This window comes from Stomoxys calcitrans, chromosome 2 (genome assembly GCF_963082655.1).
Source record: "Stomoxys calcitrans chromosome 2, idStoCalc2.1, whole genome shotgun sequence".
Taxonomy (NCBI): domain Eukaryota; kingdom Metazoa; phylum Arthropoda; class Insecta; order Diptera; family Muscidae; genus Stomoxys; species Stomoxys calcitrans.
Window position 1 is genome coordinate 211644497 of NC_081553.1, and position 19945 is coordinate 211664441.

Below are 19945 nucleotides of genomic sequence, written 5' to 3' on the forward strand. Positions count from 1 at the left end.
CATCAGCTGTTGTGTGTACTAGTAGGTGTTGCGCTTTCATTTGTGTTGGGTTCGAACAGCAAATAAATATTGAAAAATGTTGGTAGATTATAGCAGCTCTTCCGATTCCGAAACTGAGGATGATAAAAAAAGTTCAATGCGTCAGAAAATGGAAACTAATTTGGAAACACAAACGTAAGTGCATTTCTTTATATCATTTGCCGGTATAACTGCATAGTGTTTTGTGTGCATACAAATTATAAACATAGGCTTTCATATAGAAAAGGGTGGAACGAAATTTGGAGGGAAAAATTATATATCTACTGTTTAAAATTCATACATTTTTGTAAATGCTAACTTTGGTGTTCCGCCTTTTGCTTTTAACCAGTGACCTCACGACATACATATATATGTTAATATAATGGAACAATTAAGGGATGAACATATAGCTATAGGTTCTAAAATCCGGCTATTAAAGAGATCCTCTTTTATTGAACTAAAACTTGAATCGACCAGCATTTTTTAATGCGAGAAAATAGTTCCCCACAGTAACTTAGTAACCTAAACTAACTTAGTTGTATATTTGGATGTATTTTTATACTCACCAACATAGGATAAGAGGTTGGCAGTTTTGTAATTCCAACTGCATTACATCTAAATATGTACTCTTTTTTTTCTACGTATAATTCAAGATTTATCTAAACATTTTTGTTTGTCTGCCCTTGGTTATTGTGTTTCCACATATTTTATGTGGGGGTAGCGATCCTTGTCAAGTTCCAAAGATTAGTAAGCTGGTTCCTCTTTATAGAACCGATCGATGCTGGGACGTTATGGTCATTAGTAATTTAAACAAGCAAAAAAATCTCCTTCTCATATCGAGTATAACAGGTTCTTAGTATTTTAGTGAGAGCCCGTGCCGCCCGGACTTTCATTGAGACTCTCCACTCGAAATCGCCGATTGTCCACGACTGTAGTTGCAGTTACTCTGTATACGGAGCATTCCACTATCTCCATGGGGACGCTCCCGGTAACTCTCAGCTGAGCTTCTCATGATGCTGATGAACACAACACAAATCGGATTTTAGTGTTTCAAAACGTGTGCCGAGACTTGTAGTTATCCTGTGATGTCTGTCCGTGGTAATAACGCTACAATCTCTAAAAATTAAGATATAGAACTAAAATTTTGTGAAGAATCCTTTGGTCATAAGTAGGTGGGGGATTGGCCTTCGTGATACATCATTCCATGCCAATTCGATGGCAGCTGGTTGTACGTAACGGATTGACCCGATGGAGTCCATCATCGGAAAGGGCTTCCGCCTCCGTGTACAACATACTGCTACAACAACCACCATTCCATGCAGTAATGACCAATATCGCCTGGTTTTAGGAGACTTTAATACGCGCGTTTCTTGGAATTCTCTCCTAGGTAACGACCAGCGGCCATACCTTTGGTAGAGCATATTGAAGGCTTCACATTTTGCACGTGATGAGAATGTCCCCCCAGTATTACAAGGAGTTGCAGCAGCTCCCCAGTTATTTCCAATGTATCTCCTGAACTCCTGAGTGATGTATCATGTCAAGCCGTAATTTCTTTGGGATCAGAGCACCTTCCCATAATACTCATCATCTAACAAACGCGGAATCTTTACACTGATATTGAGGATATCGCCAACACCTCGTGCATCCAGGCCTGAAATGTTGGGTCACGAATTATCTGTGATCGCCAGTCATTTGTGGAATTTAGGGATAAGAATTTGAAATACCGTAGAGTCAAAAAGAGAGTTCACCAAGGGGGGTGATATCTCCGCCACTTTGTAATCTCTACCTATCCTCTATTCCACCCTCTCCAGACGCCAAAGAGATCGTTTCAAATGCAGGGAATTTTACGATTATGGCATAAAACCCCCACCCATTGTTGACATATGCGATAGGTTAAACGTCTATTTCTATGAACTTGCCGCATATTTCGCAACAAGGGATCTTAAGATATCTGCCACCAAATCTTCAGCCACATTGTTCACTACATACACACATATGATGATGGTGGGTAAACAGCTGAATGTGATAGTCGATGGAGTAACGAATCTGACCATCAAGCATCACAAAGTACTTGGTATCACAATTGACAGCTCTAACACATTCTTCTTATATACCACTACAATTTGCAATAAGCCCAGAAAAAGAAACAAGGCCCTCAAGTTACTTGCCGGCGGCACTTGACAAAAGTGCTGACAAAGAAACCCTTAATCCCATGACAGTCGGTTGTACGTACCGGATTGACCCGTTGGAGTCCTTCATCGGCGAGGACTGTCGCCTTAGAGTACACACACTGCTACAGCAGCAGCAACACTCAGCATGGGATAGCTGTGAACACCACACAGGCTGGAACAATGAGGTCCAATCTGTATGGTGTTCATTGCTGTCACGAGAAGCTTATCTGCGAGTTACCGGGCGCGTCCACAGGTTGCGAATAGTGGAATGCTCCATACGGAGTAGTTGCTATGGCAGTCGCGGACAATCAGCGGTATCGAGCGGAGAGTCTCAGTGAGAGGTCGGGCGGCACCGGCTCTTGCACAAATACTGACTGCCTATGATGCTCGATATGACAAGGCGAGTTATTGGCGCCTCGTCTCGTCAGCTATGTCACACGCAATGGAATAATATTCAGATTTGTCAGAATGCCGCTCTTTGAATGGGACGGGCTGTTTCCTCAGTTCTCACGAGGACCATCTCCATTAGAAACAAAGATCCTGCCCGTGTGAACCCATAACTACATGCTGACTAAGTAATTTCTTCTGGGCTGTTAACGAAGGGACCATTCAAATCATCATTTTGTGAAAAGGTATCTTCCGCCCAGAAGCCTCAAGGTGGATCTTCACGATCTATAGCGAGAGAGAAACTCTAGATCAAGCGGCATACCCTATGAATCTAGTCCTTGGAGAACGACCCAAACCCTTCGCACCTGAGAAAATTGACTCCACCGGCAAACCAGAGTTGTTCTGGCTCAATTACAACTCTGGTTTGCTGGCTCAACCGACAGATGCAGCCATCTAAACTCTTACCGAGCAAGGATTGATGCTTAAGTGCAGGATGTGGATCCCGATTGTGACCATACGGCACATACCACATTGTTTAATTGCTCAGCCAGGCCCAGTCGACTCAGATCCAGATCCCTCTGAACACACCCTAGCTTAGCCGCAGAGTTCCTGGGTCTGATTATTCAACAGAACAAAGCAGACAAAAGATAGAACACAACACACTGTTACAGCCACAATAACATCTCCAACATACGTGCCAATGTCTGAATCGGTCTATAATCTGATTTAGTTCCCATATAAACCTATTTATTTCTTGATTTGACTTCTTACACATTGACAAAAAGCAATTCATGTTATTGCAAGACTTCCGATTGAGAAACTGTATAAAGAACTTGATATATGTCATCCCTGGTGGAGGGTATATAAAATTCGGCCTGGCTGAACTTAGCACATTTTTATATGCTTAGTGAACCGATATCTTAGAAATTAAAGGATTATTAAAGTATATAATCTTACAGTTATATCCCTATTGATGTAAAGTCGAAAATGTCTTCTTTCATCGTTCTTACTTCCTTAAAATTCCGATTGCTATCTACACAGATCTATTTTGCCAAAAGCCACCACCTTACTTGGAAAACGAAAATTGTACTCTTGCGAAGATCCCTTGGCGGATGATTCGTCACTTCATCAAGGACGTATACGAAGTTTTAAACATGAACGTGGCAATTGGGCCACATATGTGTTTATTGGTGTGCCCCTTTATATTTTGGAAGATGTACAGGATGTATGCCTGACACATTTTAAGGATATCTATGATATAAAATCGACCCCAGATCTGCATATAAGTCTTAGTAAGACTGTGGTTTTACAATATCATTTCATAGAGTCGTTTGTAAAAAGTCTGGAAGAGATTATTACACCTATATCCAGGTAATTATCGAATTGGCAGTATTGTTCCACCCTTAAAAGTATAATGTTTAACATTTACCTTCCAGTTTAACAGTCTCGCTCAATAAACTGAAGGTTTACACAAATGCTGAACGCACTCGAACTTTTTTAGCTGTTAAAGTTGATGACATACATTTAAAGCAGATGTTCGATATTTTACATAAAGTCGACAATGTAATGCTGAATTTTAAACTGCCGGAATTTTATGAGGTTTGGGTTGCATTTGCTCTAAAACTTGTATTGTTCTCAATTGCTTTTGTTTATTTCAGGATCCATCATTTCATATAAGCATATTATGGTGTGTTGGCGATCACGCCAATGGGATGAATGAGAGATTAGCCGAACTAATGGCAATTTTAAAAGATCATTTTCCTATTGAGTTAAGAATCGATAAAATTTATTGCAAAAGTGGTTTCAAAGAATTCTCTTTTCAACTTAAATAATAAAAATACTTTTTTAGACTTTTTTCTTTCCATTGCCTTGTTTAGCTGCTTGCGCTTGTTCTTCTAGACGGGCTTCTTCCTCCATTTCTAGTAGTTTTTGTCGTCTACGTCCCAATGGTGTCTTGGTCCACCAAGACTCAAAGGCCTCCTCTTCTTCTCGATAGACGGGATCCCTGGTGCTATAAATAATTAATGTTTTAATGGTTTTATTGTTGCAGTGGGAATTATGGGGGTCGATTATGGTTAGCAACCCAACCTCAGTTGCGTTGCCAACGGGCAAACTTATAAAAACTTCAATTTCTTTATTGCATACTTTTTTACAATTTTCGAAGTAAAATTGCAAATTTTGCCCACTAAGGAACAGGGGCAAACTTCTCACATATCAATGAGTGCAGTCCGATTCAAGTTTTAAGCTCAATGATAAGGGGCCTCCTTTTTATAGCCGAGTCCGAACGGCGTGCCGCAGTGCGACGCCTTTTTCGAGAGAAGTTTTACATGGCATAGTACCTCACATATGTTGCCAGCATTAGGAGGGGAAAACCACCGTTGAAAAGTTTTTCTGATGGTCTTGCCAGGATTCGAACCCAGGCGTTCAGCGTCATAGGCGGACATGCTAACCTCTGCGCTACGGTGGACAATTTTCTAAGTAGCTGATGTAAAATCGGTGCGGCAAGTGATAGCATGTGTAGGGCATGCGGGGAAGATGATGAAACGTTGGAGCATTTCGTTTGTCATTGCTCGGCTTTCGCGTCTAACAGATAGCGGTACTTAGGTGGGGACACAATACCAAACATGAACCAACTAAGGGGAGTAGTATTGAAAACAATTAAGGATTTTGTAAGTAGCACGGAATTTCTAACTTAAAATTTTCTTTTAGGGGTTCTTTATAGTTTTTAGAGCGCACAACAAGCCGATTCCTGGCGTAGGTGTATGTCCATAGTGGCATGGGGCGGATTAATTAATAGCTTCTAATCTAACCAAACCAAACCTAAGAATCTTCAAAAAACGCTGATATTGACTGAACTGAAAAAAATTTCCAACGTTATACTAATTTTTATTTCAAGGTATTATCTCTTGCTAACACAACTTGAGTTGAGTTGCAATCCATGACCGACCCAAAAGTTTTGTTAAAACTACAAAATAAAATTACGATGACGTTTTCAATCCCATGGCAGCCGGTTGTATGTACCGGATTGACCCGATGAATACCTTCATCGGCAAGGGCGGCCGCCTCAGTGTACCACACACTGCTACTACAACAACAACAACGATGACGTTTTGCTAAAACAAATTGAAATTGGCTGTGCAAATGAAAATTTGCCAAAAGGCAAACTTCTCACATATTAAAGAGTGCTCTCCGACTCAAGTTTTAAGCCTCCTTTTTATAGCCAAGTCCAAACGGCGTGCCGCAGTGCGACACCGCTTTGGGAGGAAGTTTTTATATGGCTGCCAGACCATTTTTTCAAATGGCATAGTTCCTCACTAATGTCGCTAGCGTGGAGGAGGGGATAACCACCGCTGAAAATTTTTTCTTATGTTCTCGCCAGGATTCGAAACCAGGCGATCAGCGTCATTGGTGGACATGCTAAAATTTGTATTTGTTTGCCAGTTAGGTCGAGGATCATTTTTTCATGATGTGTTTATTTCTCTTTCGGGACGAGCTCAATAGTCGAACATTTTTTTAATGTAAAGCAAAATGAAAACCAGAGAATACCACAAACCACCGAGATATGGCGCGTTTCGACCACTTGGTAAATGAGGCCATCATCAGTTGCCGTTTTGGTGTGGGGTCTTCAAAGGCCGTACACTGGTAGGTTGTACTTATATCGAAGTCATTGCGAGAAAGACTTTTACGAAATGAATGCAACAACAACCAAGTTCGACTCTTTGTCACACTAGCTGTCTCTTTCCAAAGAGCAAAAATTGAGCGGAAGAGCAAAAGTGGGGCGGTCCCGAATGTGTAATACCCTAAACCTACCCTATCAGTGCAATGTGGTAGCTATATCCAATTCTAAACCAATTTTGATGGACTCGGCGGATGTTTTCAGAGGGGTTATTAAACCATACATATCAAATTTTTCCAGCAAATATGTTGAAACTGTAATTTACGTTTGACAAATGACAACAAAATTACCCAAAACCTGACGAACATATATATGAGAGCTATATCTAAATCTGAACCGATTTAGAGCAAACTTCTCAGATATTGTGGTAGTCATCGAGGAAGGCCACCGTAGCGCAGAGGTTAGCATGTCCGCCTATGACGCTGAACGCCTGGGTTCGAATCCTGGCGAGACCATCTGAAAAAATTTTCAGCGGTGGTTTTCCCCTCCTAATGCTGGCAACATTTGTGAGGTACTATGCCATGTAAAACTTCTCTCCAAAGAGGTGTCGCCCTGTGGCACGCCGTTCGGACTCGGCTATAAAGGAGGCCCCTTATCATTGAGCTTAAAAAACTTGAATCGGACTGCACTCATTGATATGTGAGAAGTTTGCCCCTGTTCCTTAGTGGAATGTTCATGGCCAAAATTTGCATTTGCATCGAGGAAAGTGATTGAGTCTGTAATAGTTTTTACAGACTTTTTGATCCGAAAAAATAAAACACAACAACAAACTTTCAAACTAATTTAAGTTCCGAATTGAACCACTTTATTGACTTGCTTGTTGCTAACGAGAAAGACTAGTAATTATATGCAAAGCTAAAAATGCAATTGCAACCAAAAATGCAACTGCTTATATGTATAAAAAAAGGCTTCATGTACAAAAAAGGTTTATGTACACACACGCACACATACATTAACGTGCATCCCCAATCTAATGGAACAGACAGCGGCTAGACAGCGACCAGACAGACATGCGTAGGCGTGTGTGTGAAAGTGCATGCGAACTTAGATTCTTAGGCAGGTAGTAAAATTGAGATGATGCACAAAACAGCAACAATAACTTGCAAACAATTTTTGGGCATGAGCAACAGCCAAACTAACAGGGCCGGACTTGCAGTTAACATCCTCCCCCCGTTGAAGGTCTTGGGGCTTCAACTGATTCACTTATCGGCAGTACGGCTAGTTTGGTTATGGCTCGCTTAAAGATTCCGCTACTTGTTCGAACATTCACCACTCGAACTATTCCGTCTTCGCCCTTTATAGTTTCCTCCACTCGTCCCATTTGCCACTTTAGTGGAGCAAATTTTCATCTTTTATTACGACCATGGCACCAACAGATATATTGTCACTTTGAGCCTGCCATTTGGATCTCTCTTGTAGCAGCGTTAGGTAGGACGTACTCCACTTTCTCCAAAAAATCTGTTGCAATTCCGATACCTTTTGCCAACTGTTGAGACGACCGAAATTTATCCATGACATATTCGGCTCGGGTATTGAAATAAGTGGACCACCCACTAAAAAATGGCCAGGCGTCAATACATCTAGGTCCTCAGGGTCCTCGGAGAGCGGGCACAATGGACGAGAGTTTAAGATTGCAGAAATTTGGCAGACTAGTGTGCGTAGCTCGTCGAAAGTAAGTTTGTTTAGGCCAACTGCTCGATAAAAATGGAATTTAGCAGACTTTACAGCCGCTTCCCAGAGGCCACCAAAATGTGGGGATCTGGGTGGAATAAATTTCCAATCAATGCCATCATCAAGACATTGATCATGAATGGCATTTAGATGTGATTGCCTCGAAAACATCTGCTTTAATTCATCCAACTCATTTTTTGCGCCCACAAAATTTGATGCATTGTCTGACCAAATCGTTTTGGGTTTGCCTCTCGTGGCAACGAAGCGTCGAAGCGAGCACAAAAATGAAGGTGTTGATAAATCCTGGACAACCTCGAGATGGGTTGCCTTTGTTGAAAAGCAAATAAATATGCAAATATAGCATTTCACAGGAGGGCGGCTCTTCACCTCCGACTTGTAAAAGAATGGCCCACAAAAATCGATTCCAGTTGTATGAAAGGCTCTATTTGGCCTTACTCGGTCTGAAGGCAAATTTCCCATGACGTTTTGGAGCAATTTCGGCTTCATTCTAAAACATCGGACACACTTCGAAATAATGGAAGCTATCAGCTTTCGTCCTCCAATTGGCCAAAATTGCTGTCGAATTGCAGCCAGCAAACACTGAGCTCCGGCATGAAGTAGCTTGTGATGAAAATGCATCACCATTGATGCAGTAAACGGATGCTTTTTGGGCAGAATAATGGGGTGACGAGCATCAAAGTCCAGGGTTGAGTTTTGGAGACGCCCACCAACTCGAATTAACCCAAACTCATCAATAATAGGTGCCAACGAATACAACTTGCTAGACGATGCAATTTCCTTATCTGATTTCAACGCCTTGTATTCCTCAGAAAAATGTACAAGCTGAATGTTTTTAACCAGGAGGCGAGTACCAGCTCTAATGTCGTCAGGGGTTAATACTTCGGTATGGGCACTCAATTTGGAATATACAAATTTAGAAACATACGCAAAAATTCGTTGCATTTTCAAAAAAGAATTGCGATACTTACACTGTATCGACAAATCAGTAAGAGAGGTCGTCAACAATACATGTCTTCTACGCTCAGGTAAGTCATCCACATAACTTGCAGTATCAGGCCAGTTTGATGCTTCATTCAGCAGGAAGTTTGGACCACCTTTCCACAGTGATGAATGGAGTAGCTCCCCAGGTGTCGCACCTCTCGACAAGATGTCTGCTGGATTGAGTTTTGTTGGAACGTAGTGCCAGGTAATTCGAGTCCCATATGACTGAATTCGAGAAATTCGATTGGCAACGAAAACGTTGAAGTTGGATGGCAGCTCTCGAAGCCAGGACAACACCACCATCGAATCGGACCAACAATGGATTTCACAATGAAAATCTAGAGATTTCACCACAGTATCAATCAGCTCAGCTAGAAGGCATGCAGCTGAAAGTTCGAGTTTTGGTACAGTGAGCGTCTTCAATGGGGCAACTCTCGATTTAGAGCACAGAAGTTCAGATTTAATGACGCTGTTGAATTGGGACCTCACATAGACACATGCGCCGTAAGCAGCCAAGCTGGCATCGCAGAAACCATGAATCTGCAATGATGCCGACGCCATTGAAACATGCCGTGGAAATGTGAAACGGTGCATCAGATCGAATTTCGAAATATATTCAATCCACAATGAATGTAGTGATTGAGGCAAGCTTTCATCCCATTGAAGATTGAGTTTCCACAGATGCTGCATAAACATTTTTGCCTTTGTAATGACTGGACCAATCAAACCCAATGGATCGTAAAGGCGGGCAATCGAAGATAAAATGGACCGCTTTGTCACCACCTTCCAGTCATCAATGGGGGTAAAAGAGAAAATGAAATTATCACTCTGGGGATCCCAAGTGAGCCCAAGAGTTTTGGTGACATCTGTACCGTCATGAAATTTTAACAATGTTTCACAGTCTTCTGCAGGAACATCCCGTAGGGCATCTGGATCATTGGAGCACCACTTGCGAATCAAGAATTCGCCCTTTTTAAGCAAAGCTGTTACTTGATGCCTTATCTCTTCGACCTCTGCTATGGTATTGCCACCAGAAAGCATGTCATCTACGTAGAAGTCACGTCGAACCACTTTGGAACCCAGTGGAAAGTTCTCTTCTTCATCGATTGCAAGTTGATGCATTGCACGGATAGCCAGGAATGCAGCGGGTTTTGTACCATAGGTGACTGTGTTCAGTTTATAGGTTTTGATATCATCCGCCTCGTTCTCTCGCCACAGAATGCATTGGAGGTAATCGTCAGGGTGTGACACTCGAACGCACCTGTACATTTTACAAATGTCTCCACTAAGGGCCACCTTAAAGAACCTGTACCTCACCAAGGTATTGAACAGCTTTGGTTGTATGGTAGGGCCGGAATGCAAAATATCGTTTAATGATAGCCCAGTTGCGGTTTTTGCCGATCCATCAAAAACCACTCTAAGTTTGGTCGATGTGCTGTCCAACTTGTGGACACAGTGGTGTGGCAAGTAGTACTTCGATTCGGGTACCTGTGGCGAGATTAACGACATATGGCTTAATGTGGCATACTCACGCATAAAAGTTGTATATTGAGCCTTTATTTCTGGACTCCGACGAAACTTTCTTTCCAAAGACATTAGACGTTGTAATGCACGCTGATATGAACCACCAAGTGATGAGACACCCCTGCTTTCGATTTGCGGCAGCCGAACAGAATATGACCCAGAAGGCAAACGAACGAAGTTGGTTAGAAAATGATTTTCGCAGTAGAGTTCATTGTCAGATCTGGATTCATCATAAACAAAGTTGGTCTCGATTTCCCAAAAGGATTTGACGACGGTTGAAAGCTTCTCTTCTTCTTCCTCAAGCTCGGAATACGACACAGCAAGTGACCAGGATTTACATGGCTGAAAACTACCACCTGCTACGACCCAGCCGAATAATGTTTTTTGTAAAACAGGGAGGTTGACACCAATTTTTATTTGCCCCACTGACATCAGATTGAAAAACAATTCGGCACCAATTAACATGTCGATATGATCCGGCTTGTTAAATGCAGGGTCTGCTAATTGAATGTTCTTGGGCATATTCCAGTTGGAGGCATCGAGATTTATTTTTGGCTTGTAGTCAGTGATGCTTGGTACCACCATGGCAGCGAACGAAGTGGTGAAATCACTATGGCATGATTTCACAACCAAATCAACAGATTTTTCAACCAGCATACTTCCATCACCTATGCCGTAAACTGTGGCTGAGACTCGATTACAATTTAAGCCAAGAGTCTTTGCAAAACGATTTGCAATCATGTTCAACTGGGATGCAGAATCCAAAATTGCTCGACACGGCACAAAATTCCCAAACTTGTTTTTGGCGAGGACAATAGCTGTTGCCAACAGGACGGTTCCACCCGTGGTTGCTGACCTTCCAGATGAATCAGCTGACGAAACAAGAACTGATTGGGATATAGATGGTTCCACTACAACAGATGGCTGGGCTGACGGCGTTTGGTCCATATGCAACATTGTGTGGTGTTTTGAAGAGCATTGCCTGCAAGAGCCCGAATTGCACTTTTTTAACACATGGCCCTTCCGAAGACAATTGAGGCACAATTTCAAACGCTTTGCCTCTTTGAAACGAAGAGATGGGGAGAGATTGCTGAAAGGTGGACAATTGACAATGTAGTGGTCCATTGAATCACAAAAAGCACACAAAGGAGAAGAGCTTCCAGAGGCCACATGTACGTGGCGATTTTTAAATGATTGCTTTTTGTTGTTTTGCTGAATAGAGCCGGCACAAACCACGGAATTCTCCAAGTTCTCCAGCATACGACATCTTTGCTCTAAAAAACTTGACATGGACTGCCACGACGGCAATTCATTCACAGCCAGACTCTCCTCCCACTTAATTTGGGAATCTCTATCCATTTTAGTGGCAGCTAAATATACTAAGAGCCCATCTGCAATTTGGTCTCTACTGGCAATCGTCTGCATGGCTCGCAGGTGCGAATTAAATTTGTCACTAAGCTGGCGCAAACCAATGGCTGGGGAAACTTCCACAGCTTTCAGCGAAAAAATGGCCTTTATATGGGTCTGAAAATTTAACAATTTATTATCAAAACGATTCTTCAACAATTTTACCGCTTCCATATAATTTCTTTCGTTTAGCTCCAACGATGAAATTGTGTCCAAGGCGGCACCTGTTAAGCTTGAGCGCAGATGATGGAATTTTTCCAGGTCACTTAGTTCTGCGCTGCTGTCGACAATTGTTGAGAACAGTGAAAAGAAATTCGGCCAATCAGCATAAGCTCCACCAAACTTTGGCAACTGGATCTCTGGTAGGCGTGTTTTGCGTGTCGAGGATGAATTTTCAGAAAATGGACCTCCATCAACAGAAAATTGGCGCACAGTCGAAGACCGGGGATTTGATTCCAATCTACGGATGGAATTCATCTGTCGAGTCAATTTGGCCTTGACATCCAAATACAAGGCGGTAAATTTCATCCTTTCTTCACTTTCCATTTCGGCCGTTACCATCTCTTCCAATGCTGACTGAGCCTCTTCGAATGAGGCGCCTATCTGCTCTACATAGTCAAGACGGACGGACAAATCTGCCTCATCATATTCACTAAGCTGCGCCGTTGCAAGGGATTTTTTCAACATTCCCAACTGTTTCAGCATTGATGCAATTTTTGTCATGTAGGGCAATAAATTTTTTGAATTTCCGCCATCACTTGTATTGTTGGTAGGCTCTGTGTCTGGCATATTTTTTCGTGGCAATTTAAACTTTTTCACAAACAACTTTTGAATATAAAACAAATATTATCCGAGTTGATAATATTTTTCTAGTGATCACCAAGTAGATCACGTCGGGGTCACCAATGTTTGAGTCTGTAATAGTTTTTACAGACTTTTTGATCCGAAAAAATAAAACACAACAACAAACTTTCAAACTAATTTAAGTTCCGAATTGAACCACTTTATTGACTTGCTTGTTGCTAACGAGAAAGACTAGTAATTATATGCAAAGCTAAAAATGCAATTGCAACCAAAAATGCAACTGCTTATATGTATAAAAAAAGGCTTCATGTACAAAAAAGGTTTATGTACACACACGCACACATACATTAACGTGCATCCCCAATCTAATGGAACAGACAGCGGCTAGACAGCGACCAGACAGACATGCGTAGGCGTGTGTGTGAAAGTGCATGCGAACTTAGATTCTTAGGCAGGTAGTAAAATTGAGATGATGCACAAAACAGCAACAATAACTTGCAAACAATTTTTGGGCATGAGCAACAGCCAAACTAACAGGGCCGGACTTGCAGTTAACAGAAAGCGTTGTGGAAAATTTTGGCAAGATTGGTCAATAAATGCGCTTGCAGTGGCTTTTGGAGTGAAAATCGGGCAATATGCCAGTCATGTCGAGAGTCATAAGAAAACCCTTCCAGCCAAATTTCGAGAGAATCGGTTAACAAATGGGCACTTTATTGCAATATTTCTCAAAAACGGACGAACATATATATAGGAGGTATATCTAAATCTGAACCGATTTCCATGAAATTCACCAGTAATGCCGAGAGCCAAGAAAAAATCCTTTCTGCTCAAATTTTTGAGAATCGGTTAACAAATGACAATTTTATTGCATTTTTACTGCAAATCGGACGAACATATATATGAGAGCTATATCCAAATCTTAACCGATTTTTTAAAATTTCAATAGGTTTCATCCCTAGGTCGAAAAACATGCCTGTACCAAATTCTAAGATGATGGGATGAAAACTGCGACCTGTACTTTGTACAAAAATTAACATGGACAGACAGACAGACGGACATAGCTAAATCGAATCAGAAAGTGATTCTGAATCGATCGGTATACTTATCTATGGGTCTATCTCTCTTCCTTTTGGGTGTTACAAACAAATTCAAATTATAATACCATGTACCATAGTAGTGGTGTAGTTAGTTTCTTTTTTAGACTTACCACAATACATTGATTAATTCCGCATGAGTTAAGGGTTGCGAACGTAATTGCAGCTTACGTTTGCAGGTCAAAACTTCTTTGAGAGTAGCATTAACCGATCCTATTGTATAGCCATCTGATATTTTAGCCATTACACTGCAATCCAAATTTGACAAACCACCAGAGTATTCACTGAGAGTATAAATAGCAAGAGGAACCTTATATTGGAGCATATTTTTATAATAGCTTTTTTTTTTGCTTACCACAATAACGTTTTCCAAGCATGTGATAAAGCTCCATAGTCTGGCCGTGGTATGTATATGAAACGATTATAGGTTTGTTGCAATAGTTTTTGATCTGCCTCCCATGGTAAACTGGAGGTACCTATAAAGAGCACACGATCTTCGGGTGCTATGTTTCTGATTAGTTTTGGTAAATCTTTTTTCAGACGTTTGGGATCTGTTCGATCTGTTTTCGGTATTTTCTTCATGAAAGGTTTCTCCGCATCGTCCATAAATATAACCGCAGGCTGCAGCAGACGTGATACTTTTAACACCAAGTGAATAAGCATAATCAAGCCTGATTTGCCTGGATATTTACCCACAATATTCGCTGGAGTAAGATCAAATAGAACTGCTCCAACTTCAGTGCAGATGGCGTGCAACAATGCTTTTTTGCCTGACCCCTTTGGCCCGGTGAACAATACAGATCGTATTAAGGGGCAAGTGTTGTGTATTTGCTCCGAACCCAGTGGCAGTATACAATATTCTATCAAAAGTTGTCTTATATCTCCGGGAGAAGGATTTATGCCTGAACGCGTGGTCAAAGCTTTATCGCCCAGAAAATGACTTAAACGTATTTCAGGGTATTTCCTTATAATGCCATTCGTTACAAGTTCTTCGTACAGCGATTCTGTGGTGCGATCTGGTGTTAAATCTTTTTCTTTTTTCTTTTTATTCTTTTTGCCCGACCTGCGAGCCTTTTTGTTGTTTTTCTTTGCCTTTTTACCTATGGCCGTCTACGAATGTAAAACAAGCGATGGCGTTTTAGATATTAGAGAAGCAAAAGAATTTCTATGGGTTTTAGTTATATGTACCTGTAGTAATTCCAATTCTTGTCTCATAACATCATCGACTACTCTTCGAAATTCTTTTTCCACTTCATCATATTTTTCGGCGTATATCATGTCATCATATTGATGTTGCAGTAAATTACCAGTCTCGTCCTTTTCGCGCCAGATTTCATTGAAACTAGCAAAGTGAAATGTAAAATTTATAGAAATTTCATTATTTTGTTAAGTTAAGTTGGACTGCATCTAATAAACCCTTCACCATGTATTGCAGTTGCCATGGTCTTTAGAGGTTTTTATTCTCCTAAGATGGGGTCATACTAAAATCAATTTATTCCGTTTGGGATCTACGACCCCATAAAGTATAAATGTATATTCTTGATCGTCTTGACATTCGACCTCCGTCTGTCGAAATCACGATAGCGGTCGAATGAAAAAAGGTATCCGCTTGAAATTTTGCACACATACTTCTTTTGGATGTAGGTTGTTATTGTTGTAGCAGCGTGTTGTATTCTATATTTCGTCTGCTTGATTCTCTCGAGTATCCAGATCCAGGAGCTCCGCGACTAATGTGGGGTGCGTAGATAGGGATTTGGGTCTGAGACGAGTTGGTCTGGCTGGGCAGGTGACGTGTGTCGTGTGATCCCAATCGGGACACACGCCCTGCACCTTGGCATCAATCCTTGCTCTATAGGATATGAGGTGGCCGAACCTGCCGTATCGTAATTGAGCCAGAACTACGCTGGTTTGCCGGGATTCTTCAGGTGCAATGGACCTCATTGACCCGGTGGCTGTTCACCTCGTTTGCATGAATGTCGCACAGACCCGCTTGATCTATAGGTTCTCTTTTGTAGCGCTGAACCTCACGATCTAGATCGTGTAGATTCACCTTAAGGCTTCTGGGCGGTTGATATCTATTCACAAGATGATGATTTGGATGGTCCTTCCGATAACAGCCCAGAAGGTATTGCTTAGACAGAATGTAGTTATGTCTTCGCACCTACGAATTGGAAGACAACCCGTCACAGTTCGAAGAGCGGCATTCTGACAGATTTGAATATTATTCCACTGCGCGTTACAAGGCTGACGAGACCAGACTGGTGTTGCATATCTCACCACAGATCGGCCAATTTCTTTGCAAGTGGTCAACAAGGTTTCTTTTTCAGTGCTGCCTTGTGACTTGAGGACCTTGTTTCTACCTTTTACTTTATCGCGAACTGCGATAAAGCGAATTGCTGTAAATGTAACACCAAGTATTTTAGGACACTTGATGGTCGGAATCATTTTACCATCGACTATCATATTCAGCTCATTATTCACCTCATGCGTATCTGTAGTGAACAATGTGACTGAAGATTTGGTGGCAGATATCTTCAAATCTCTTGCAGCGAAATAGGCGGCAATTCGTAGAGGTAAACGTTTAACCTATCACAAATGTCAACAATGGGTGGGTGGCATGTTGCCATGATCATACAATCATCCGCATATCATACGATATCTATGCCGTCTGGAGGGGTTGGAATGGAGGATAGGCAGAGGTTAAACAGAGCAGGGGATATCACTCCGCCTTGGGGTACACCCAGTTTCACTCTACGGTGTTTCGATTTCCTATCCCTAAATTCCACAAAAGACTGGCGACCACACATATAGTTCGCCATCCGGCGTTGTAGGCCTGGCTGGAGGGTCGTGTTGACGATGTTCTCTAATAGTTTGGAATGGTGTCGAAGGCCTTCGATAGGTCCAGTATTACGAGAACCGTCCTTTCACATGGCCTTTGAGGCGATAGCAGAGCAGAGAAGTTGTTGTGCTATGCAGTCTTCAATATCCATGCTGATGTTCGGCGAATGGAAATTTTCCAACGTGGATCGGTAGGGGTAATCCCTCAAGCATCTTGGCTACTGGTGAGAGAAGAGAGATTGGTCTGTACAACTCGCCCTTACCCTGTTCCTTTCCAGCGTATAGATGCGGGATCACTCTGCAACTTCCAGACATCGGGTACTAAAAGTGTGTTCAAAGACAGGTTGAGGTACTCGACTCTAGGTGAATCCAGATTCTTTAGCATCAATGTAGAGATTCCGTTGGGTCTCAACGCCTTGGATGCCTTGGCGCCATGAATGTAGTTCGTAAGGAATTTCAAATGGGTCAATTGCAAATTTTCCCATAAATATACCATTAAGGAACAGTGACAAACTTCTCACATAACAATGAGTGCTGTATGATTCAAGCTTTAGCTCAATGAACGGGGGGGCCTTCTTTTTATAGCAGCGTCCCCAAAAGGCGAGCCGCAGCACAACACCTCATTCGGGAGAAGTTTTTACACGGCATAATACCTCATAAATATTGCCAGCATTACAAGGAAATAGCTGCCGCTAAACATTTTTTTGGGGTTCTCGCCAGGATTCGAACCCTGTCGCTCAGCTTCGTAGGCGGACTTGCTAACCTCTGCGCTATGGTCGATTTGCCTTCTTGAGCCTCTATTTTTATCCGATATGGCTGAAATTTTGTACGGAATGTTTTGTTATGACTGTAAGCGGCCGTGGTAAGTGTGATCACAATTGGTCTACAATCTCCTGTAGCTCCCACATAAACCGATATACCGATTTTACTTCTTAAGACCTCAGCCGCAATTGTTTTCCGATTTGGATGACGTTTTACACGAGGAGTTCTGTTAAGACTTTTACCAACCTAGCCAAGTACGGTTCTATAACCTTATATAGCTCCTATATAAGCAGATCTACCGATTTGCCACCTAGAGCCCCCTAAAGCCCCCTAAAGCCGTAATTGTTATCCAATTTGGTTGGAAATTCGTTGTAAGTATTGTCCAAATCGGTGCATAATCTGATATAGCAGCAATTGGAAATGGTCTCTACGACCTTATAAAGCTTTAAATTTAGCCTCAGTGTGGGGTCTGGGGTTCGATTGTTCTGGCCTTGATGACGAAACACAATGGACAAAATATGTCCACTATAACCTAATCATACCCATATTAGATCAAAGACCAATTTGGACCATACTTAACATGAGAGTTGAAGTTTTAATGGAAGTCATTGTGCAAAATTTTGGATAAGTCGGATAAAATTTAAGGTATGAAATATGTGGGGCGCCGTTTTGATCCATTAATGTTTACAATATTATATATATGCTCCACGGTGGCCATTGTATCTTTAACATACTTACATATGAGAGAAATTAAAACTCACCGCTCAATTTCAATACGTATATCGGGCAAACAAACAGACTGTGCCGGTTGTAGGCCATTGCCATCTTCATCTTGATTTTCATTGACATTAAGATCTCCGCTACGAGCTGGTGATTTGGATTTATCTTTTGTTTTACGTGATTCCTTGGAAGATCTAGCCGATGATCTGCTCATTTCACTTTCTGTGCCAGGTCTACTGAAAATATGCAATGAGCCTCCCTGATCTTCTGAAGGAAAATCTGGCAATTTGCCAGTTTTGTCGTAGTAATCTTTTATCCAAGCACGAATTTCATCAGCAATGTCTTCGGTCATATTTGCCCCATGCTTCGTCCTAATTTCCTCACGTACTAATTCCAAGGTGGCTTCAAACTTTTGCTTAAAAGCATCTTGGGTAGCATAACGTCTTTCATATATCTGTATCGATTTAAACAATGACAACAAAACACTCAGTGATTTTTCTTAACTAAATTCTTATCTGGTAAAAGTACCTGATTTAAGGCATTTGCCTTTTCTGCTCGTGCCTTCACCACCGTTGCTGGGGGTGGCAACATGCCTATCAATATCATTTCATCCAATTTTCTTCTCCTGGTTTTTCTACGGTCTGTGTGACCACGCCAAATTTTTTGAATCTTTAAGGCCGCCACTAGTCCCGAGTCATTGCGATCCTTGTCTTTTTCTTCACATTTTCCCTTCTCTTTCAGCATGCGTATCTCCTTCATAAAATGTGCCCTCAATCGGCCCTGACGAGCCCTTTCATGCATTTGTATGAGCCGTATGGCCTCAATTTCAGTGATTTTTTCTCTCACTGGGTTCTCCTCAACCCATCCTAATTTTACCAAAATCTCATGCATTGTCTTGTTGCGATGTTCAATTTCCGCTCGCCTATCTCTGAGAAAGTAACGTGGTATCTTCAGTTCAGTTTCTATGGGTGTTAGTTTCAAACGTTCCACAACTCCATCATTATAGCTGAATTCCATGAGATCGATATTGACAAGATCATGTTTGAGTTCCACAATGCGACCCAAGCAGGCATTTAAAATATTTCGTATCAGCTGTCTCTTCTGGGGTTGTATCATTTTATCGTGTACCTCTTCCAAACGATTGGCAATGCATATATATTTGAGATAGAACTCATAAGTGCTGGCTTGGACAAGAGCTTTGCGAGTGGCCTCATCACAAGTTAAATCCGAAGTCTGTGTCGCTATGGTAGTATCGACTTCCTGATTCTGTCTTTCGAAATCTTCAATGGCCAATAATTCGATTTCGTGTTGAGATAAATGCCATAAATCATTGTAATAATTGTTGGACATCTGGGCGAGAGTAAGAAACCAAGGTCATGTGCCTTTGATTTGTTGGTTAGAACTGTTGGAAGTTGTTTAGTCTTTAGTTAAAGTATTATTCTGGACATTGCAATATGTTACCATGGCAGTTTGTTTATTTTTTAACAACAAACTAAAGTTAGCCAGCTGGCCCGTTTGTAATGACAACAGGTGCAGTAGGACCAGCTGCTATCAGTGATGATTTGAGTGGGCTAATTTTTGCCGGTCGCCAAAACCGTAAGCTAAGAAAAATTTTAAGAAGTTTGGTCCAAGAAGTCATAGGTTTAAAACCAAAACACAGTTTTGATTTTTGTTTTGGTTGACCTCATCTAGCGTGTTGAGAGATATCAAACAAGTAAAAGCGGCCGAGCCGAATCTTATATACCTCGCAATGGATCGCATTTGTGTAATTATTTGCGCGAAATCTTTTTATAGGCAATCAAAGGATAATGGATAAGAATTGATATGCTATTGCAGTTAGCTATATCAGGTTATGGACCGATTCGGGCTGT

At 41.5% G+C, this 19945-nt stretch overlaps 2 protein-coding genes across 2 annotated transcripts; one reads left to right on the forward strand and one right to left on the reverse strand.

The window, feature by feature from the left end:
- Positions 1–4: 4 nt before the first annotated feature.
- LOC106089946 (U6 snRNA phosphodiesterase 1) lies at positions 5–4433 on the forward strand. Its single transcript, XM_013255950.2, has 4 exons — positions 5–174; positions 3618–3947; positions 4013–4175; positions 4235–4433. The coding sequence occupies exons 1-4, from the start codon at positions 77–79 to the stop codon at positions 4406–4408; spliced, it is 765 nt and encodes a 254-aa protein (XP_013111404.2). The 5' UTR covers positions 5–76; the 3' UTR covers positions 4409–4433.
- On the reverse strand, positions 4383–19424 carry LOC106089940 (dynein regulatory complex protein 11). The gene is made up of 6 exons (XM_013255939.2): positions 18603–19424; positions 18116–18528; positions 14943–15096; positions 14110–14864; positions 13868–14038; positions 4383–4587 (listed from the first exon to the last, which is right to left on the reverse strand). Exons 1-6 carry the CDS (start codon positions 19422–19424, stop codon positions 4422–4424), a joined length of 2481 nt encoding a protein of 826 aa, XP_013111393.2. The 3' UTR covers positions 4383–4421.
- Positions 19425–19945: the final 521 nt, after the last annotated feature.

Excerpts from the sequence above, each read along its gene's own strand:
- LOC106089940 (XM_013255939.2), bottom strand. The coding sequence starts at position 19,424 with ATGTCCAACAATTATTACAATGATTTATGGCATTTATCTCAACACGAA. Across the intron at positions 18,529-18,602 it reads AGGCAAATGCCTTAAATCAG|ATATATGAAAGACGTTATGC; the intron begins GTACTTTTACCA and ends AAATCGATACAG. Across the intron at positions 14,039-14,109 it reads GCTTGGAAAACGTTATTGTG|TGAATACTCTGGTGGTTTGT; the intron begins GTAAGCAAAAAA and ends TTATACTCTCAG.
- LOC106089946 (XM_013255950.2), top strand. The coding sequence starts at position 77 with ATGTTGGTAGATTATAGCAGCTCTTCCGATTCCGAAACTGAGGATGAT. Across the intron at positions 175-3,617 it reads ACTAATTTGGAAACACAAAC|ATCTATTTTGCCAAAAGCCA; the intron begins GTAAGTGCATTT and ends CTATCTACACAG. Across the intron at positions 4,176-4,234 it reads AACTGCCGGAATTTTATGAG|GATCCATCATTTCATATAAG; the intron begins GTTTGGGTTGCA and ends TGTTTATTTCAG.